We start from the raw sequence: 20179 nt of genomic DNA, 5'->3' as shown, positions 1-20179 counted from the left end.
TCTAATTCTTCCTCTAATTCTTCCTCTAATTCTTCCTCTAATTCTTCCTCTAATTCTTCCTCTAATTCTTCCTCTAATTCTTCCTCTAATTCTTCCTCTAACAAATTTCTGACGCAGACCTCATGCTTCTCAAAGTGCAAGCATATCCCTCACGAGATCAGAGAACGGCACCAGTAAACCAATCCAACCCTTCGATCGTGAGAAGATCTCCGATCTCATTATACTCGAAGTCAAGGTCAAGCCCAAACCCAAAGCCGTCGAGAGGGCTAGGGGTAAGGTCGCTGTCAAAATTGGGAGGTCCAGGTGAAGCCAGGATCCTACCGGGGTGCTGCTGCACCACCGACTGGTCAGCTCCAGACCCTGCCTGCTGTTGAACCTCAGTGTCCTGCAGGGCCGCACGACCCTGGTCGGTAGAGCTGCCTATGTTATCGACGGCATGACCAGAGACGCGAGTCGTATGATAGCTTTGGGAACCCGGCTGAGCACGATGTGGCTTCACACGTTGCAGGCGTTGCCTGTTACTCCTCGCTTCAGGTTGCATATCATCGCTTCGCACAGAGTGGTCTTCAGTCGCGCTCCTGGTGCGTTCAATCATCTTCTCCACCACAACTTCGAATGCATCACGATATTTTTTGGCGCTTGACCACTGCTCGCTGATGACATACAGAACTGTCGAGCATGCTCCAACGTCGCCAGCATGATGAGCGTCGTACAGCGACGGACTGTTGCAGATGCAATAGATCAATGTGAATCCTGCAACAAACACTGCATGCAAATCTCTCAGCGTGAATGGTACGGGAGATAGCCGGTGGAGTCGTCTGTAAAGCTGACAGATCTGGCCAGATGCATCGGCACATGCAGCATACTCCGAAGGGCCAAACGTATAGTGATTCTGTCCCTCTGTCATCAGCGGCTGTAGCAATGATCGTCGCGCCTCATTGTATTCGAGGAGCAATTCTGTCCTCTCGATCTCCACGGAACGTCGGATTTCTCGTACCCTGTCAGGCTCCGAGTCGGAAGAGTTATCCTCGTCACTGACATTTCTCGACTCGCAGAAAGCTTGCGTATAACCAGAGGACTTCGAGTAATGGCCCAGAACGCGGTCTTTCCATTCTTCGAGTTCTTGGAACCGAAGTCCAATCTTCTCCCGCATTCTGCCCGCCTGTTCAGAGCTCTTCAAGCCATGCAAGGTAAACCGAATCTTCGTATGGATGCGGTACAGCATGATATGATGTCTGTGAAGGCTCAAATTCGATAGGAATTGCGGAGTATCATCGCTTGAGTGCTGCGCTTGTCGTGCTGCGTCTAGTACATTGACGTCTTCTTCATCATCATTCACCTCCAAGGGCAGATCTGCATCGATTTCCTTGTCCGATATGGCAAAAGGCCTGCCCAACACAAGTGCGGTCTTCCTCTCGAAGATGAATGCGCTCCAGAAGAGCCTTTTGCGCTTCTGATCCTGCGCTAGCTGATGAGCGGCGACAACTCTTTGCTTATGCAAGCCCAGCTCCAGACACTGTCTCAACGCAAGACCGCACAGATGCCAGACGCTTGTCCCCGTGCACATAGTCAGCTCAATATCCCGGATATATGGCGAAGATCAGAACGGCTAGGTTAACTGGGCTTACCGGACGGGGACCGCATTGAGTGTATTCCCAGTAGCAGGGTGATCTCAATGGAGCGTATGCTGGTCCACTTCATGGCTTCAATAACGTACCTCATAGCCGCCATGAAATGGCCTTGAGGAGTATGTTTTGCGATCTTTGTAGATCCCAGAAGTTCAAGGCAGCGAGACCCACTTGCATATACCAAGTGGAGGACTGCGAGGCCTAACTGCGAGTCCGCTGATGGGTCTCCATGGACACTACTATGATGGCGATGCATTCCCCAAAGTCCTGCTCGGTCTAGGAAAGGGTACAGTGGATGTACACTCGCCAAATAAGCCTTGATGAATCTGCTGCCCACTTTCAGCGCTGGAATCGGAGCCACGGGCGTTTTGGATGAGGGAGCATGGTTCGGGAAAGGCCGGTCGGCCAACAGGGGCAAGGATACTTCTGATCCGGTACTTGTACCGCATTCAATGGCTGCTTGGACGAAATGGGCGAGGCTCAGCCCTGACGAGGAACCGAAGTAGTGAGGCTCGGCAGCGGCGACTGAGGATAACACACCCAACCCTAGGGTCAGACGATTGGAAGGAGAAGTTCTTATTGACTGGTCTTGTCGTGACGTGGGAATCTGGCGAGCTTCGGCGCGCTGTGTGGGACTGTGAAGTTCCTCGTGGTCAGAAGGCTGGATGGGTGAGCTCAGTTGCGCTTCGAGCAGGCCTACCCTGTCTTCCAACATTTTGACATATGAAGACGGGTAGGCGTTCTCTGCATTTACGCATGAGGCACCAGATCGGGCACAATTCGAACAGGCCGGAGAAGCATTGTCACACTTTGATCGTTACGAATTTAGGACCTCAAACTGCTTGACAGCATTACCTTCTGTCTCCTTGACTTGCATCTCTGGCATGCCACTAGTACCCTAGGCCGCTTGCTGCGTCTTGGGGAAGGGGCATGGTCTTCACTTCCAAGGTCACCTACCATCACGGTGGCTCAGGTGACGACAAGCCTTCTGGACACGAGAAGACTCATCAGCAGAACAGGTTTCGTTTCAATCTGGGCACAGATTTGACTTGGGTAGACTGGTGTCGCTTCCCTTAGGCAACTGATCTGAGACACCGGCTGCAGCGGGTTTGAGATAATGCTCGACGACCTACGATAGTTGCTCGACTTGCGCAAACTACAGGCTATTTTGATCCGAAGTATGTTGAGGGCCAGGCGGAATGATATGATCAACGGCGAGCACAAGATAGCGAAAGATGCGGACGGGTCTCGATATCAAATGCTTTTCGGAGAAGGCCACCATCGCCATCGACATCCCCGTTGGTACATCCGCTCTCAACGTCTCTCTCGCGCGAGCATAACGTAAACTTGTCCAGCCCTCATTCTACGCCCGCGACAGGAACGAACTCGCATGAAGAGCACCGCAGAAGATTATCATCCAAATATGGTCCGTCGACTCCGCCTAGGTGTCATCGTTCCCTCATCCAACACGGCCCTGGAACCTCTCACCTCCGCAATCATATCGTCCATCAACGACCCGGACCTTGATATCAGCGTCCATTACTCCAGATTCCGTGTAACCACAATCGATGTCTCACCCGAAGCTAATGCTCAATTCCTCCTCGAACCCATGCTCACAGCAGCCCAACTCCTCGCTGACGCCGGGGTCCATGTCATCGGCTGGAGCGGCACGTCCTCTGGCTGGCTAGGTTTCAAGAAGGACGAGATCCTCTGCAGTGTCATCCAGGACGCCACGGGCATCCCGGCGACGAGTTCGATTTTGGCATTGAATGAATTGCTCGGGAAAACCAACCCCCAGAAAATGGGCCTGGTCACGCCATATGTCAAAGCGGTCAACGATGCGATACGGAAAAATCACGCTTCCATTGGTGTCGAGATCACGGACGACAGGGAGCGGTACCTGGGAATGACCAGGAATACGGACTTCGGAGACGTAACGGAGGCACAGCTCGATGAAATGGTGACTCAAGTTGCAGGTCAAGGCGCTGATGTCGTTGCTATTTATTGCACGAATCTCCGGGGTGCACGGAGAGCATCTGTTTGGGAGAAAGAACATGACATTGTAGTACTGGACAGTGTTGCGACGACTGTTTGGGGAATGCTGCGGACGGTGGGTGCACAGCCTTCATGTGTGGAAGGATGGGGTTCAATATTCACCATTAAATAAGCGTCTGCTCGAGAAAGAAGAAAACCATTCATGCAGCCTGTCAATAGCTCCTCGGATTCGGATTCGGGTCATCAAACATTTAGCCACTCCTTGATGCTCTGCAACTCGAGCTGCCTCGCATGCACCACGCTCGGCTTCTCATTCGCCACGGGTGCAAGACTATCCTCGCCGTGCGACATCATGTTAACCACCCAAGCACGACTCGCCATACGGTCGGTGTACTTTGTGGTGCCGGCAAAGTTGAATGGCTTCGGTCCAATGGCCCCGACGGGATCCCACTCGCCCATGGGGAAGAGGATACGCTGTGACGCTTCAATGTCGGCTTGAGTGAAGCGATATTTCTTTTGTAGCTCAGCTTGAGTGGGCATCGATGTGAACGAGACGTTGTACGCTGTCGGGCACAAGGAAAAGTTCTCCTCATAACTTTGAGTGACTGACGTCGGGAATATCGTGGAGTTTGATATTTCGGCTCCACCAACTTGAGTGTAATACTTGCACAGAAGAGCGCCGTAAGAGTCAATGTCGACCAACGAGGTGGCTGCCCCTGCCGACGCGTAGTCTGTACAGTTCTGTCCCGATGCGGCCTTCGTTCGGATAACGGCGTTCAGCACGGTTGATGTACTCGATGCTGCTTCTGTCTGCCGAATGAGGTTGGGAAGGACATCAGGGTCATCGAATACCAATGCGGACGCGAGAGAGTATTGCGTCACGTCTTGGTATGACCCGACCAGCCAGCTCATGAGGTCTCGAAATTCACTGTGGTTGGTCGGTGCGCTGCACAGGGACAGCTCGGATGCAAGAGTATGAGGTAAAGTCGCAGGATTGGCAATCTTTGTGTCAAGCTCGTGCAAAGCATTCTTGATCTTCTTTGCGGCATTCGCAGATTGGTCATAGTAGACGTTGCTCACGTGGTCCATCCAGATGAAGCGGTCCGGATTTGCTTTGTCAGGGCCAAAGCACCGAATTGGTGATGCCCAGGCGACAGCACCGTAGAAGGTTTCTGGGTAGTTGAGGCGAATGACGGGGATCAGGAAGCCACCATAGGAAGACCCAACGACTTTCACTGGGGTCTCTTGCGTAATTCCTTTGGTTGTGTTCTTGATCTTGTCTACAAAGCGGACCGAGTCCAGCATAACATTCTCCAAGGTCATTGTTTCATAGCGATCAGCGAAGTTGCTGTCGTTGGAGGGCCAGCTGGCACCAAAGAAGCGGTGCTCGAGAGAGATTGCTAGGGCTGCAAGTTCTTTCGACCAGACTGGGACGATAGAGTCTTCCTTTTCAACACGTCAGCGGTCATGCAACAGCGTTGGACCTAGGGGCCGCTCACCAGGCACGCGATGGATTTGCTTTCGGCACCCTGATAGAATATGATCGAGCCGCCTGGCTGGAAATAGTCATCAATGACTTGGTATTGCTGAGCAAAGGTCTCCCCAGAACCTGTTGAGTGATCCACTAGCTGTTCGAAGAAGGCCGTAGGATGGCTGCAATTCCCCTTGTTGCCTTGGGCCGCAGCGAGAGAGAGAGCAGTGGTGACGCATGCAAAGCCACTAGGAGTGAAACCCCTTTATGAAGCATCTTGGAGTGACTATTCCTGATCCTTTTTCTGATATAGCCAGGTGTTCTGTCGAGACGGGTCCTCGTGCAGACCACGAGCTGTACTTATAGCCCAGCTCGTTCGCCATGATTACCTTGGATGGTAATTGGGCCAAGGTCAGAGAATATACAGCCACAAAACTTTGCAACTGGAATGCTGTTAGTTGTAACCACGACTAGAGGCCGGGTAGTCATGGCTTTAGTATTGCCCTCCTCAGACCATAATGCGAGCATGTGACTCGCCCAACCATCAGCACCAGCCCTATGCCCCAGAAGGGCGAATTGGTAGCGCGACTCTGCATATTAAAGCACACCCGGGTTGAAGGTGCAGGATCACAGGATCATTTCCACGGCGGCTGAGACGCAGGTGCGATGCAAGGTACCGGCGGCGCCATTGAAAATGACCAATTCTGCAATCCTTTCGGCGATTCGATCAGCGACCATTGCTACGTACGCGCAGCTACACCGCCCAAAGTTCCATGATCGACGGATGTTACACCCTTAGAGACCTTCTCAAATTTCAGCTGCTACCAGAAAATCAAGCGTCAGTTGACCATGTCTTGGGGGCTATCTCTCAGCTTTTTCCAGAGTAGGCGTGAATATGTTGATCCCTCCAACAGATACACAACGATGGCATCCAGATGGGGTGCCGCAGATCAGACCTTGTCATCGAGTCTGCCTCTTCTGAAAGGACAATGGATGTCCACTTCCAGGGGGGAGACTCCTTACCCAATGGCTTATTAAGGAGCCTAGCGACACGGATCCTATGGATATGACTTCATACATGCTTTGTTTATCTTTGGCTGAGATGGTTTTTTGGCGAACTAGGCCTAAGGTCATCCCAGTGCTGGGCTGCTCACTCGCACGTCAGATATATAGTGCACTTGCAGAGACTCTCACATTCACGGTGGCAATTGCCATGGACAATCATTATGGCAGGCGGTAGAAGGAAAGGCTGCTTGACCTGCAGGAAGAGAAAAATCAAAGTGATTCCCTCCAGTCCCTCCCCCTCCCTTTTCTCCATCTACCTGTTTCTTCATCCTACTAACTGGAAACTTCCTATCAAATCAGTGCGACGAGCGCCGTCCACGATGCCTCCATTGCGAGACTTCCAGCCGCGAGTGTGTTGGCTGGGCGTCCGAAATCGAATTCGTTGCCCAAAAGCAAGAGTCGATCCCAATATCAACAGGACGTCCAAGCCATTTATCATATCGTCTTAAAGGATTTCGATTCAAAGATCCAGCGTGCACTTTCGAGAAGCGGAAACGTTGTTCGAATCAAGCAACAGGTGTTGTCATCCCTGACACATCTTCTGCCTCATTGAAGGACACAGAAGATGCCAGGACTTGTTCCTCTTCCTCAGGCGCATCCTGTCCGACGTCCTTAATCTCCCTTGCTTTCCCGGGCTCCGAAGCGACGAGACTTGCTGGGAAACTGGTACGCTATCTCAATGGCACCTCCGGCACCAGCTTCTCCATTCTCTACTGTGGCGAGTACTTCCAAGAGCTTCCACTTCACACTGGGCACAACGAATGTCTGGACGCGGCCCTAAACTGCGTTTTGGCCGCTCGACAATGCACGCCGACTCCAACGAACTCTCACATGCGATTACAAAAGTATGGACAGGCTCTGAAACTCCTTCAGATGCAGCTCGACAACGGCGAGACACGCTTGCAGCCAGAAAGTCTCTGCTCTGCTCTCATTCTGAATAGCGCAGCGGTACGTCCCCCTCTTGCTGATGATCCTTATCAAACTGCTGATAACTTGACGCGGACAGGTAGTAGACGAGGATCTTCATAGCCATCACCATTACCTCTCTCACGCTGATGGAGCGACTGCAATCCTTCGAGCCTTTGGCCCAGAGAGGATAAATTCGCGGTTCGAGCTGCAAATGTTCTACGCTCATCTCCCTACCCTCGTGCGTCACCAATACTGTGTCCCGTGGATGTATATTGGATTGTGGCTCACAGGTGTCTCTGTCTAGGTCTTCAAGTCCCTCCTGCTCACCACGAAATGTTTCATCGACACTCCCGACTGGCGTACACTCGAGCAAAAAATCCCCGACTCCTGGTCCGTCGATCGTTTTGAAGCCGGCATACTCCACACCTACGCTAGATTGCCCGCCTTCATCCACAGTCTTCGGACACCGAGAGCCACGTCAGGATCTGAATTTGGCGAAGATTCACTTCTCTCAGCACTCTCGCTAAAGGAGGACCTTTTCTCTCTGAATGATAGAGTGAATGACTTCCTCAAAGACACCGACATGGTCCTTGAATGCCCTCCGCTATGGACTTCGTCAGAACGTGGACCCTCGACATATCACCTTTTCAAGGACATTCGTCTCGCCGAAGCGCTGTCCATCTTTTGGCGCGCACTGATCGTGGTGACCAATGGACTGCGCCAACTGCGCATGGCAACACCAGCGGACGAAGAAATCGCAATGGGTGCAGCCCTGCGGCTATCATGTCTGCTGAGCACGTTCAGACCTGGAAGCCGCTTGGATCGTTGTTCGCTTGCCTCAATCTGCGCGTGGCTCGGCTTGCTTGCTCGCAGGCCTTGAGCCGCTGGCTTGACCAAGAGTTGTGGACAATAGAACAAAATCTGGGCCCAGCAATACGAAAGGTAACCCGACTATATAATACGGCTCTTGGAGTATGATCTAGCCTTCCTGCGAAGCGTCATGAAATACTAGTACCCTCGCTCTGTTGTCGTCAGTCTCACAACAAAGACAAGCAAATCACCGCGGACAGGGACCGGGCACGGGATATTGGCGTTCAAATGGAATATCATTCTTGTGGCTCAGCTCCATTGCTATCCCCATTCATGTGCCCGGGCACACTCTGTGAGCAGCATTCATTCCTTGAGTGTGGTCCGACAACTTGAACCTCTGAAATCCAACACCCCCGCTAGCGCACTTCTACAAACCGGGGCCATACTCAGCGCGCCTCATAATTCTGTCATGTAATCTACTCTATCAACAGCCATGCCGACAAAGCCAATGCAAGGAAATGTGGTATCATGCGGTGCCAAAAGGTGCAAAAGGGACCAAAAAGAGACCATTGTCCACTCCCTGCCTCCTTCGGCGCCGCGCTTGAGGTCACAATCCTTCCGCAAAACATGCGTGCCGTCCGATAGACCAGGGCGCCTTGCCGCGTGGTCGAGTGACAGGCTATGGCATCACCGATGGCATAATGTCGTTGTGTCGTTCAGAGGTACCTAAATATGTATGCGATCCTACTGCACCTGGCTGACGATCTCGCTGGCTTTGCTCAAGCTTTCCACCATCTGCTGGCATTCTTTCCGCCGTCTGACGGTGTAGTCGCTCTCCTTGAGAAGTTCGTCGAGTTCTTGTGCTCTATACATTTGCTCCAGCAGTTCTCGTTGCATTTCATCTTTGGTGAACCTGATGGATGTTAGGCAAGGCCGGGGGATTGGACGAGAAGGGCAACACTTACTGTACCAGGGTCAACATGATGGCTTTTGGCACCATGTCGATCATGGTCCTTCTGACAATATTGAAGTAGCTGTTGATCAATAGCTTGATTACTTCCACTTCTTGGTTCTCGCGTTCGGATAATGTTCCGCTGGCCTTCAACGTGGCCGGGGGTGGCTCCATTGCCGCCATCTTCTTTTTGTTTTTGCTCGCGAAGAATGAGCCGAAGAAGCCAGCGTTGGGCTCTGTGCCGTCTGTGGGCAAACCGGGAGAGTTTGCTCGTGGTGGCACCGATGGAGGTAGTGGCTTGCCTGTCTTCGGGTCTACTTGGGTGGGCTTTGCGGAATTGTGTCTGTCATTCACGATGGCCATGGCCCGATGGCCGTTGAGAAAATCTGGGTGGCCCGTGTTGATATAGCACGCTTCCATTGCCACCAAATCTTTGACCAACTTGTTCGCGGGTTCCATGGCCTTCCTGAAGAAAGAGATGACGACACCGTGGAATCTCTCTTTGAGCTGAGGATATCTTCGGAATAGTTGTTTTGTAAGCAGTTGTTGCAAAATCCGGACAAGTTCGTCGTAAACCAGAGAAACACATTTCAGCGACGGCTCCTCTAGACGCCTGATTTGCTGCTTGACAATAATCTCGAATGCAGTGGTGCCGACAAAAAGTGCGGGCGAGGAGCCTGAGGAGTTGACCAACATTGTCCGGATATCAATGTCCTTGACTTGCTCAAAGGGGTCGATCGCCTTGATTCCATTCGAATACAATTCATGGTAAACGAATGAAATTCTTGCACCACCTGAAAGTTCCATGCTGGATAATTCAGCGCTGTGCCCCTCGAGGACCGTTCTGTACTCGTTTGCAAATTCGGTGATGATGTTGAGGACGATGTTCGAGCTGTTGTGTCCGATCATGTCACCAGCGCCCAACTGATCGAGTTCTTGAGAGTATTTCTGCAGAGAACTGGCGATTCGGGCCTTGATGTCGGGCAGAGTCTGTTTGATGTGCATCATAAGGATGAGGTTGAGTTTTCGGGCCAAGTATGGTGTACCGCAGTATGATGCCTTGTTGCGGTATGAAGGGTGGTTCTCGAAGAAGTCCTTCTCCGCCTTCAAGGCCAGATCTATCCTCTTCTTGTTCTCAATATCACGCTGACCTCGGTTGACCACGGGAACGTAGCCTAATCTGAGCGGAATGATTCTGCCAGCGAGAATATCGACGACATCGGTACCGGCGTCCATCAAGTCGATCTTGGTAAGCACACCGATTGTCCTCTGGCCCTCTGGGTCCACCTCACGGGCAAGTTTCAATCCATCCGAATTAGCCAAATCGACGTTGGCGGCAGTTACGGCCAGAATGATGGCATTTGGCTTCGATATCTGCTTGAGCACCATCTCTTTAATTTGTCGTTCGATATCTCGCGGTTGATCTCCAACCGGCACTTTCGTCAGGCCGGGCAGATCAACTAACGTCAGGGTAAGGACGTTGGGGGAGTAGATGCGCAAGTTGATGGGCGCGGGAGAGATTCCGACATTTCTTCCTGCTTTTGCTTCCGTTTCCTTCACGATCTCATCACGGATCTTGTTGAAATCGAAGAACTTCTGTCCTGGCAGGTGTAGGAATTCTCCCCATTCATCCACATTTGCTTGACTGTCGGTGGTCTTTTTCATGTCCTCCTCCGAAACGCCATTTGTCTGTAGTTTCGCAGGAGGTGGTCTGTTGATCAGTTGAAGGACGAGGGGTCTTCGTGTGACGATTCCGGAGCCTCGAGGCAGACTAGGGGTAGGGGTTAGTGGTCGTGAGAAATACAACCTGCCAAATCGACTGCTTTGGCTTACAAGTCTCGGCCAACAATGTTCTCGAGAACAGAACTCTTTCCACTCGACTGCGATCCGACGACGACAATCTGTGGGAGATCTATGGGATTTTGGACCTAGCACAATGATGGTCAGCTCGGTAGAACAAGTGCAGCCTGCAGCCAATGGGGGAAAGTATCAGAGGATGCATACTCCGACGGTTGTGAAAACATCTTGTAGCTTATTGACGAGAGCGATCAGACTGGGGTCGTTGACATTGATCCTGTGTATCTGTCAGTTCATTGCTTGATCGTTGTTTTTGTTGATAGTCCGCAGGCACTCACGAATAACCCCCAGGTTGAGCCGCCATGGTTGGGGCAAAGGACAGCGGAAGAGGATCGTCGAGTAAATCAGGACGGGCGGACTCGAGACTGCTTCGGGCAGATTGTTGTAGGGCAAGATCAAGAGGCTGATGTTGGGTGGAAGGGGATTGTTTGACGGTCGGAGTGATATGCGAATGCGCACTGCTGGCCAAAACTTGGGATGATGCACCTGCACTTGGTGCTGAGAGTTGTACGGATACTGGCGCGGCTTTAGGCGTGCACGGCGTGTTATAGGCTGCGCTAACACCATTAGCAGCCACCTTTTCTTGGCGCCTAAAGTGTGGCTTGCGCGTCATCGACGGCATCAAAGGCACCATGAAGCCACCATTATTCCAGAAGAACAGGCACCTGGCAAAAGATGAAGTCCCACGGGCAATTCGATCACTCGTCAATGGGCGATGCCTTTTGAGAAGGCCGCAACTTTGGGTTGGCCAATAGGTAGCTTGAATGGTCGTGGTCAACTGATCAGGCAGCATTCATTCCGTCGTAAGATGCAACTGGATCCAATGTCTGAGATCACGGTACTCCGTACGCCTCTTACAAAAGAAGTTGTTTTGAATTGCTCAACACTATCACATATTGGTAGCTTACGGAAAAGAGACACATGAGGTGAGATGAGTTGCACTTGCTCGTTACTAGTCAGCTTTCGCCCTCACCACCTAAGGTACCTGGTAGGTAAGGGTCCGGTAAGACGTATCGTATAATATCATTGCATATTGAGTGAAATACAAGATATTGAGCTAGATCTAAACCTGGCAGCGTCGGCGGCTGCTGTCCATATTCCCTTTCCCATGCGGGCACAGCCAAGGCTTGCCATGTTCAAAGGATGAATGCTCTTCGTTACCCCTTGAACTCTCCCTCTGTTGTAGTGTTGCTTGGTGTAAGCCACCTACAAGCGAACTCCTTGCAATGCAATGTTGTGTCCAAAACTCTATACTCTGTGCAGGACGTTGATCGTTAAGGATATGGTTCCCTCCACAAACTCCAGAAACAGCACCTACTCACAGTACCTACAGTGTTGATCTCATGGCGCTCGTGCGACCAGAATCATGCCGCACAACGGACCTGTTGAGGGTGTTCGAGATACCATCAATGGGAGACAATGCGTTTGTCCATCTAGAAGCTGAGTCAATTGGGGCCTCTGTACAGAGGGTATTCCGGCTTACATTCGTATTTTGCGGTCATCACCACCAGACGCAAACATGGAGGCATCTCTGGGATTCCAGTCGACCGTCGTCACACAATCCTTTCCGCCTACACCTCGACCGTGGCCCGACAGTTTCTCAATGAGAGCTTCGTTCTCCTTGTGCCACACGTAAATCATACCATCTGCATCGGCGTTAGCTCGAATTTACCATGTCAATCAATGGTGACACACCTTCGGAGCCGCTGACCACGAAGTTTTCGGCTGCTCCTCCAAAGCAACTCCGAATCACAAATTCTCCCTGCTTCTGACCCCTAAACCTGCGCACAACGTCTCTCGTGACGAGATCGATCATCTGCACCTCGCCGACAGCGAGATTGACGAGGACGGTACTGCCATCACGGCTCAAGCTGATGCTCGTCATCTTTCCCGCACTTTTTATGGGAGGCTCCTCTCGGTAATTGTGCAGGTCGAAGATCCGTATAATGTTCTGGGGATCGAGGGCGACGAGCCAGTGGCCGTCATCTGTAATAGCGACGTCCTGAACCCTAAACCCCTTGGGCCAGACATAGATAGGACGCTCGGGCTCGTCCGCAAGAAGACTCCAGTAACAGAGTTGGGAGTTTCTGTCGTGGCTGGCCGTCACAAAACGCATTGAATCAGGAGTCCACGCTGCGGCAGTGATTCCATACGTTGGTTCGGCGGACTCGTGTTGCAGGGTCACCCTCAATTTGCCCGTTTCGACATCCCAGACTCTAGCTTTGGCGTCCTGAGAACATGAGATGATCTTTGTGTCGTCAGGACTCCACGCTACATAAGTGACCTCGGCTGAATGCTGTTTCAGTTCGTGAAGACGCTTGAAAGTAACGGTCTCGTAAATGTTGACAGTCCTGTCCTGGCTTGCAGTGGCCAATTTCGAGCCGTCATGAGAGAATTGAACATGCCAGACCTCGCCGGTATGATCCTGAAGCTCTATTGATGTTCGAGCAGGGAAGTCTTCTCGATCACAAAGATGATCTGAGTATAGTGACGGAGGTATCGAAGTGTTATGATATAAGCACTGGTTTATCTGCGTCTGTTTGACTTGGTCGAACAGCTCGGCTAGTCTGTGATCCCGAATCATAACAGACGGTGCAATTGACCGCGAAAGATCTTGAAGGAGCATCTTACGTGACTCGTCCACTGTCCCCGGCCAATGAGCCTTAGTCCTGAGATCTTCTGGAGGACACATTAGTAAAGTTGAGAGAGCATGTAATTGGTGTATGTCGTGCCCCAAGGGTGTCAGCTCTTGTCTGAGTACCATGAGGGCCATGCTGAGATCTCTCCGGTCCAGTAGCTCCAAGAACTTCTGTTGTCGAATCCAAAACAGCATTTGACCACGGTCGGCCCCTTCAGCAAGCACTAGACCTTCGCCGTGTTGATCATCGCCCATATGCAGGCCTTCGCTTGGGTCAATCCGGCGTGATCCTAACAGGATTGCTTCTGCCTCGGACCAGGAGCCGTCTAAAATTGCACTTCGGAATGCCGCCACGGAGGGGCTTTCTAGTTCGTAACCACTCTCACTGCTCAAAACACTTGCAGCGTCTGAGTATCCCATGTCAAGCAGACCCTGTATCAGTATCCTGACCACCTCTTCCCGATTGTGACCCCGATATGTCGGTGACCGCACCGGTGAGAGCTTCTTGACAGCGCCATTCGTGAAGGAGGAACCTGAGCCGTTGACGTTACCAGGGGTGTGTCCGTTGACGGCAGTGTGGAAGGACTTTCGAGGAGTGGATCCATTTGAGCTGGCAGTATGACCGTTAGAATATGCTTGCCCTTGATCGTCATCAACTCTCATATTGTGTCCGTCGGTTCGCCTGCGCTTCGATCTGGGATTTCTTTCTGGCGGGACAGCTTCACACGACGTGAGACTTTCTTGACCGAGCTCTGAGGAGGAAGAGCGTCGTCTCCTTCGTCTTCCCCGCTCTTCAGAGTCCTGCACCTGCTCTATAGGTGGCTGGATTGAAACGAGGTCGTCGGAGGTAGTCGCAGGTGGGTCGGCGGTCGGAATCTCACGTGTGATGAGTCTTGATGGATGTGGGGGTTGGGCAAAGGAATCTGTGTAAGGAGGAGGAGTAGGGTGGTTTGAAATGGATGGGTCGTCGGTAGTGATTAGGTTGTCGTCGGCAGAAGGGTGGTGTGCCAGCTCGTGGTGGCGGCCAAAGCCGCCGGTCTCTGAGTAGAGACTACTCGAGCGGTACCTCGAAGGACGCTACTGTGATTGCTTGAGTGAAGAGTCAATCTGAAGGTTCAGATTGTAGTCACGGCTGAGGACGTGGACATGCAGTTCTGGCCGCCGGGGTCTATGCACCAAGGCGATTAAGGAGGATGTCCTGATATTGAGTAGTGCCTAGAACGTATGTCCGCAGGGTCGAGTTAGAGAAGGAGGGCAGGTAGATTCGTCGTTTAGCAAAGACGACACGGGTATGGAACGGCAAAATCCTCGAAGCAATGAACTAAGTAACGCAGATGGAAGGATATTGGATATTGGGATCGTCTCGGGAGAACAGCAGTGGTGGTCGTTGGTGGTCATTGAGGCAGAGGACAAGATGGGGCATATCGGAGGGATGATGCAGTTAGTCGGAGAGTTGGTCGGTGCGTGTCGGGGCTAGCTTCAACTAAGTTAGGCTTCGCCTGTTGCTGTCCTTGCTCTCTACCGCCCAGCAGAATGCCCGCATGATCTTACTCTGGCATTTTGACCTGTCTCGACCTTCACAATACAAGTCGGTGAATGGTGCCAGGCATGCACACATAACACGCCGCTGTCTAAGGTACGATATCCACTGGCTCTTGTTTCAGTCCGTCAGACCTCTGCTACTAGCGAGTGAAGCAGTGTGTCCATCATTCCCCCCGGAGAACCTCGACATCCACTGTGTTTGAAAGAGCTTCCTACTTTCCAACAAATTCATGGCATGAGGCCAGGGGATCAATCTGGCTTACTTGTGAATATGACCACTGCCACAAGTCCTCACCTATTCCACCTGCTCTGTGCCAGGACTGGGCGAAAATGGTCCTCGAGGCCGGGGGAGCTGATCATTGTCCCGAGTGGGTTATTGGCTGGAACTGGGTTGAGTACGGGTGTACCTTGCGTGCCTCGGGTTGTAAGCACGATAATGCGATCTGGAGTTCACAGATATGGCAATGCTCATGGATCCCCCAATACCAGTATAGTAGTCTCTTCACAAGATACATTTCAAGCTGTAGTCGTTTCGGCTTCTAATAGAGACTGACGGTGGCTGTCAGCGTGGGCGGCCGATCCTTGAACCGTAGGCGCAGGCGCAGGCGCGGCACAGGCATCTGCTCGTGTCATTGTTGCGGCAGCTGCCACACACCAGCAGCGACATACCCACCTGCCCGTGCTCTCGAATTCTAATTAATAGGTTCCTTTTAGTGATGATTTCATCTTGAATGCTTGGATTTCGGCCGCGCCTATCTCGCAAAAAGTCTCTAGTCGAGTTCATCACCGGAAAGAGCATTGACGATCTCTCCAGTCTCTCCGACCTCAAGTATCTCCAGCTCCAGCTTGGCCTCCCTGATCTGATCGAAGACGACGTCGAGGAAGAGCTTGCCGGTCCCAGCTCCATCAACACCTCCGTCTTCGCCTTTCCGCAACCACTCCAGACCCTCCACTCTACTGCCCGAACTTACACAAGGATGCCTGCTGCAAAAGAGAGTGGCATTGGCCACGAGGACCAACATGGTCTCGTCTTTTCCATTTCCGGTCCCGTCATCATCGCAGAAAACATGATCGGTGTGGCTATGTACGAGCTTTGCAAGGTTGGCTACGACGAGCTGGTCGGTGAAGTCATTCGGATCGAAGCCGATAAAGCTACCATCCAGGTGTATGAAGAAACAGGTATGTGATGAACAACCAAGCTCCCCTGACTCAACGCTGACTCGTCCCTAGCTGGTGTCACCGTTGGAGATCCCGTCCTGCGGACAGGCAAACCCTTATCAGTCGAGCTCGGTCCTGGCCTGATGGAAACAATCTACGATGGTATCCAACGGCCCCTGAAGACTATTGCTGGTGAGACAGACAGCATCTACATCCCTCGTGGTATCTCCATCCCCTCGTTGGATCGCAAAAAGAAATGGCCATTTACACCTACCGTGAAAGAGGGAGACCATATTAGCGGCGGAGATATCTGGGGAAAGGTCGTCGAGAACAGCTTGTTGAACGAGCACCGAATCCTAATGCCACCACGAGCAAGAGGCACCATCAAGAAGATTGCCCCGAAGGGCGAATACACGGTCGATGAACCTCTGCTCACCGTCGAATTCAATGGGGAAACCAAGGAATACCCTATGATGCACTCATGGCCTGTCCGTGTTCCCAGACCAGTCAATGAGCGACTCCAGGCCGATGCACCCTTTATCGTCGGTCAGCGAGTGCTCGACGCTCTGTTTCCCTCTGTTCAAGGTGGCACTGTCTGCATTCCTGGGGCTTTTGGCTGTGGCAAGACTGTCATTTCGCAATCCGTGTCCAAGTTCTCCAACAGCGACATCATTGTCTACGTCGGGGTACGTGTCTTTTGCTTTTCTCCACTCCATACCGGTACAGCTTTCTGACGATTCACAGTGTGGAGAACGAGGAAATGAAATGGCCGAAGTGTTGATGGACTTTCCAGAGCTATCAATCACCATCGAAGGCCGCAAAGAGCCCATTATGAAGCGAACGTGCCTGATTGCCAATACATCAAACATGCCTGTGGCTGCACGAGAAGCCTCTATCTACACCGGAATTACAGTAGCAGAATATTTCCGCGATCAAGGCAAGGCCGTCGCCATGATGGCCGACTCATCCTCACGATGGGCCGAAGCTTTGCGAGAGATTTCAGGCCGTCTTGGTGAAATGCCTGCAGATCAAGGTTTCCCTGCTTACCTGTCCGCCAAGCTTGCCTCTTTCTACGAGCGTGCTGGAAACGCTATTGCTCTTGGTTCTCCTGAACGTACCGGCAGCATTTCAATTGTCGGAGCCGTCTCACCTCCTGGTGGTGATTTCTCAGACCCTGTCACTTCTGCCACCCTCGGTATTGTGCAGGTCTTCTGGGGCTTGGACAAGAAATTGGCACAGCGAAAGCACTTTCCCAGCGTCAACACTTCGTTGTCATACAGCAAATACACCAACATCCTCGACAAATTCTACGCCAAAGACCATGCCGAGTTCCCCAAGCTTCGAGACCGCATCAAGGAACTCCTCACCAACTCGGAAGATCTCGACCAGGTCGTCCAGCTTGTCGGTAAATCCGCCCTTGGTGACTCGGACAAGATCATTCTTGACGTCGCTGCCATGTTGAAAGACGACTTCCTCCAACAGAATGGTTACAGTGACTACGACCAATTCTGCCCGCTGTGGAAAACAGAGTACATGATGAAAGCGTTCATGCAATTCCATGACGAGGCGCAAAAGGCCGTCTCAAGCGGCATGGCCTGGGCCAAGGTCAGAGAATCCACCAGCGAGATTCAGCATGGCCTGCGAAGCATGAAGTTCGAGTTGCCCGATAACCAGGAGGAGGTCTCGAGCAAGTACGACAAGCTGTTACAGAGCATGTCAGAGAAGTTTGCTAGCGTTAGTGATGAGTAGAGGATTGAAGACGTCGCTTTGCGAGAGTCAGTGATGTACCTATACTGGGAGGGCAGTAGGTAATCACATTATCAATTAGCTTAGTACAAGAACAGAATGCCTTGTGACATTATGATAAATTAATGAATCGTCATGAGAAGAGTACTTTCGCGAACCATTGGCAGATTTGATGCTGACGTCCTTGTCCCTATTGCCGTTTCTCTTCAGGGCTCATGAGAGCCACCCAAGCTGGTTTCGATGTGTAGTTCTTCTCACGACCATGATGCAGAGCACTGATGCTGGCTCGATTGCTTTCATTACCCACGACACATCGCAGAGAGCTTTGTCAGTACAAGTAAAGTCGCCGTCGCCATGCCTGTTGACATTACAGAAAATTCAGGTTTGCAGGGTCGTCTCTCTCTTCCCCTCAGCAGCGACATTTCGTTCCGACGATCACAACTTTTGGCCATGTAACCAGTGCCAGCAATGACCTGACTGGTAGGACCGGCAAGACTGGTTAGGAACAAATGGGCGAACTCAAACCATGAGCCAGTCTCCGAACGAATCGCCTACCTATGGCTGCGGCGCAATGGCTCGCGGCGCAATACTCGGCCGGCCCACACTGCGAGATCTCTCATCCGGGCCCAAACAGCCAGACACGACCTCCTGCTCGTGTTCAAAGCCTCTTCCCTGTGCGCACCATTCGACAATCTCCCCGTCAGTCGCGAGGAGGATGCTCTTCGGCCCGTCCCTGACCCTCACGATCTCAGCACAGGTCACTGGTGCGGCGAACTTGTGCTCGTTGAGTGGACCCTTCAACAACTGGCCGCTGGTCGCCGACCATACACCGACGCGGTGGTTGCTGACAAAATCCGTCGACGCGCGGACGACGACATTGAGTTCTGGATCGTACGCGAACCCTAACCCGTATTGATTCTGACGTCGGAGTTGAGGGACATTGAACGTCAGCGTAGGCTTGGTGTGTTCGTAATTGTGGCGGCGGTACTTAGCCTTCCGCGACAAGGGGTGTGTTGTTGTTGTTGTTGAGGCGGCGCCGCGAGACAGAGGAGACGGGGACGGCGCGAAGCGTAGATCGTAGATCCTCATGTCACTCAGCCCATTGACCAAAACCCGATTGCCGTCCGGCAGCATGGCGAGACCACTAATGGCGCTGGAGTGCTGGATGCGGAACGTGACAGAAGAGGCATCGAGCGATCGTGTATCGCAGAGCATCAACTTGCCCGACCGGGTCCCGCTCATAATCACTCTCTCGTCCTTGAACCCGACCACCATTTGCTCGCCCTGGATGTGAGTCTTGAACATATCCCCATCATGACCGTTGCAGAAGTCAGGAATGATGGAGACGCCCTCACTTGTTGCAATAGCAGCCATGGTCCGGGAAGGCGAAGTGGCCAAATCCAGAATCCGCCGTGGGATTTGATACGTGACTGCGGGCAATTCCGGGCGCGTACGATATCTGTCTTGGTTGGCCGTAAACGCTGCTTTGGTCAAGTATGACTGCTCGCTGCCAGGGTTGCGGTGCGTCCACAGAACAAAGCCCGGTCCCGCGGGCACAATGCAGTCCACATTGCGTGCCGGATAGACCACTGACGATTTATCGAAGTCAAAGAGGTGTCCGCAGCTGTCCTCCCGCGTGCAGACCGGCCAATATTTTGAGTCCAAATATGAGCCATGTCCTCGTAGAGGTCGACCACGGCGAGGCAATGCGAGTATCATGAAGCCTGGAGTATCATGAGGCCGCTGTGACGGTGTGAACGCGAATGGCGCCAGTAGAGCTCCGCATTCTGGTGCGATCGCGAACTTGTAACCAACTTGGCCCGTCAAATCGCTTCCCGGAATGACGTCCCAGGGTGGGAATTCGCCGAGTGCATTGGCGCCTCTGAGGCTGGCGGCATAGTAATCGGAGACAATTGAGCTCGGGCGGGCGCGGACATTGCCTAGGCGTCGATCGAAAGAGAAGAGAGGGTTCTGCAGAAGCCGTGAACGAGAGACTGTAGCTGCCTGTTCACTCAGCTTCGAAGCTTCTTCCAGCCGCTGGGTTTCCTCAATGGCTTTCTGCGCATTGACTGCCTGTCGACTATAATTGGCACCAACGGGAGCGATGTGGTTGGGCTGGATCTTGAAGTAGCGGTTCGAGGTGGCATCGAAGTAATAGCCTGGTATTTCGGCCGGCATCGTCAAAGAATGTCAAGCAAAGCCTCGTGTGCCAGGATAGTGATGGAATCAATTTCAGGATATGAAGAAATGTGAACCAAGATGAAAAGGCGACAAGGCGACCGCGCTTCTTCTCGCGCCGCAAATGCCGCAACCCATAGTTGTGAGGAGTGTGCTCAAGTGTCTAAATCTACAGTTTGAAATATATTCACCCTAAGATCCGTATATAAGACGTCGCGCGATGCTTCAAG

General features: G+C 52.3%; 8 protein-coding genes across 8 annotated transcripts; 3 read left to right on the top strand and 5 right to left on the bottom strand.

The window, feature by feature from the left end:
* Positions 1 to 157: 157 nt before the first annotated feature.
* On the bottom strand, positions 158 to 2343 carry PV05_02548 (uncharacterized protein; the record flags this gene model as incomplete). Its single annotated transcript, XM_013463126.1, has 2 exons — positions 158 to 1550; positions 1718 to 2343. The coding sequence occupies 2 exons, from the start codon at positions 2341 to 2343 to the stop codon at positions 158 to 160; spliced, it is 2019 nt and encodes a 672-aa protein (XP_013318580.1).
* Positions 2344 to 2953: 610 nt separating this feature from the next.
* Positions 2954 to 3795, top strand: PV05_02547 (uncharacterized protein; the record flags this gene model as incomplete). The annotated part of the gene is made up of 1 exon (XM_013463125.1): positions 2954 to 3795. Exon 1 carries the CDS (start codon positions 3019 to 3021, stop codon positions 3793 to 3795), a length of 777 nt encoding a protein of 258 aa, XP_013318579.1. The 5' UTR covers positions 2954 to 3018.
* Positions 3796 to 3866: 71 nt separating this feature from the next.
* On the bottom strand, positions 3867 to 5370 carry PV05_02546 (uncharacterized protein; the record flags this gene model as incomplete). Its single annotated transcript, XM_013463124.1, has 3 exons — positions 3867 to 5069; positions 5123 to 5276; positions 5330 to 5370. The coding sequence occupies 3 exons, from the start codon at positions 5368 to 5370 to the stop codon at positions 3867 to 3869; spliced, it is 1398 nt and encodes a 465-aa protein (XP_013318578.1).
* Positions 5371 to 6990: 1620 nt separating this feature from the next.
* Positions 6991 to 7948, top strand: PV05_02545 (uncharacterized protein; the record flags this gene model as incomplete). The annotated part of the gene is made up of 3 exons (XM_013463123.1): positions 6991 to 7107; positions 7166 to 7306; positions 7373 to 7948. 3 exons carry the CDS (start codon positions 6991 to 6993, stop codon positions 7946 to 7948), a joined length of 834 nt encoding a protein of 277 aa, XP_013318577.1.
* A 205-nt stretch (positions 7949 to 8153) lies between these two features.
* Positions 8154 to 11343, bottom strand: PV05_02544 (vacuolar protein sorting-associated protein 1). The gene is made up of 5 exons (XM_013463122.1): positions 10966 to 11343; positions 10835 to 10904; positions 10664 to 10758; positions 8844 to 10601; positions 8154 to 8791 (listed from the first exon to the last, which is right to left on the bottom strand). The coding sequence occupies exons 1-5, from the start codon at positions 11319 to 11321 to the stop codon at positions 8623 to 8625; spliced, it is 2448 nt and encodes an 815-aa protein (XP_013318576.1). The 5' UTR covers positions 11322 to 11343; the 3' UTR covers positions 8154 to 8622.
* Positions 11344 to 11696: 353 nt separating this feature from the next.
* Positions 11697 to 14731, bottom strand: PV05_02543 (uncharacterized protein). The gene is made up of 3 exons (XM_013463121.1): positions 12383 to 14731; positions 12171 to 12333; positions 11697 to 12120 (listed from the first exon to the last, which is right to left on the bottom strand). Exons 1-3 carry the CDS (start codon positions 13986 to 13988, stop codon positions 12015 to 12017), a joined length of 1875 nt encoding a protein of 624 aa, XP_013318575.1. The 5' UTR covers positions 13989 to 14731; the 3' UTR covers positions 11697 to 12014.
* Positions 14732 to 15514: 783 nt separating this feature from the next.
* On the top strand, positions 15515 to 17925 carry PV05_02542 (V-type proton ATPase catalytic subunit A). Its single transcript, XM_013463120.1, has 3 exons — positions 15515 to 16046; positions 16098 to 16711; positions 16770 to 17925. The coding sequence occupies exons 1-3, from the start codon at positions 15599 to 15601 to the stop codon at positions 17772 to 17774; spliced, it is 2067 nt and encodes a 688-aa protein (XP_013318574.1). The 5' UTR covers positions 15515 to 15598; the 3' UTR covers positions 17775 to 17925.
* PV05_02541 (uncharacterized protein) lies at positions 17908 to 20159 on the bottom strand. Its single transcript, XM_013463119.1, has one exon. The coding sequence runs from the start codon at positions 19947 to 19949 to the stop codon at positions 18327 to 18329; it is 1623 nt and encodes a 540-aa protein (XP_013318573.1). The 5' UTR covers positions 19950 to 20159; the 3' UTR covers positions 17908 to 18326.
* Between the last annotated feature and the right edge of the window lie 20 nt (positions 20160 to 20179).

The sequence above is a fragment of the Exophiala xenobiotica genome (assembly GCF_000835505.1).
Source record: "Exophiala xenobiotica strain CBS 118157 unplaced genomic scaffold supercont1.2, whole genome shotgun sequence".
Classification (NCBI taxonomy): Eukaryota; Fungi; Ascomycota; class Eurotiomycetes; order Chaetothyriales; family Herpotrichiellaceae; genus Exophiala; species Exophiala xenobiotica.
Note: the sequence above shows the minus strand (reverse complement) of the source record. Positions and strands in the feature narration are given on the sequence as shown.

Bases quoted from the DNA above. Each gene is read 5' to 3' on its own strand.
- PV05_02544 (XM_013463122.1), bottom strand. From the start codon at position 11,321: ATGGTGCCTTTGATGCCGTCGATGACGCGCAAGCCACACTTTAGGCGC. The intron at 10,905-10,965 runs GTGAGTGCCTGC...ACAGATACACAG, and splicing joins GCTCAACCTGGGGGTTATTC to GATCAATGTCAACGACCCCA. The intron at 10,759-10,834 runs GTATGCATCCTC...TCATTGTGCTAG, and splicing joins ATGTTTTCACAACCGTCGGA to GTCCAAAATCCCATAGATCT.
- PV05_02543 (XM_013463121.1), bottom strand. From the start codon at position 13,988: ATGAGAGTTGATGACGATCAAGGGCAAGCATATTCTAACGGTCATACT. The intron at 12,334-12,382 runs GTGTGTCACCAT...ACGCCGATGCAG, and splicing joins CGTGGTCAGCGGCTCCGAAG to ATGGTATGATTTACGTGTGG. The intron at 12,121-12,170 runs GTAAGCCGGAAT...CTCAGCTTCTAG, and splicing joins GATGACCGCAAAATACGAAT to ATGGACAAACGCATTGTCTC.
- PV05_02542 (XM_013463120.1), top strand. From the start codon at position 15,599: ATGCTTGGATTTCGGCCGCGCCTATCTCGCAAAAAGTCTCTAGTCGAG. The intron at 16,047-16,097 runs GTATGTGATGAA...ACTCGTCCCTAG, and splicing joins CCAGGTGTATGAAGAAACAG to CTGGTGTCACCGTTGGAGAT. The intron at 16,712-16,769 runs GTACGTGTCTTT...GACGATTCACAG, and splicing joins ACATCATTGTCTACGTCGGG to TGTGGAGAACGAGGAAATGA.
- PV05_02541 (XM_013463119.1), bottom strand. From the start codon at position 19,949: ATGCCGGCCGAAATACCAGGCTATTACTTCGATGCCACCTCGAACCGC.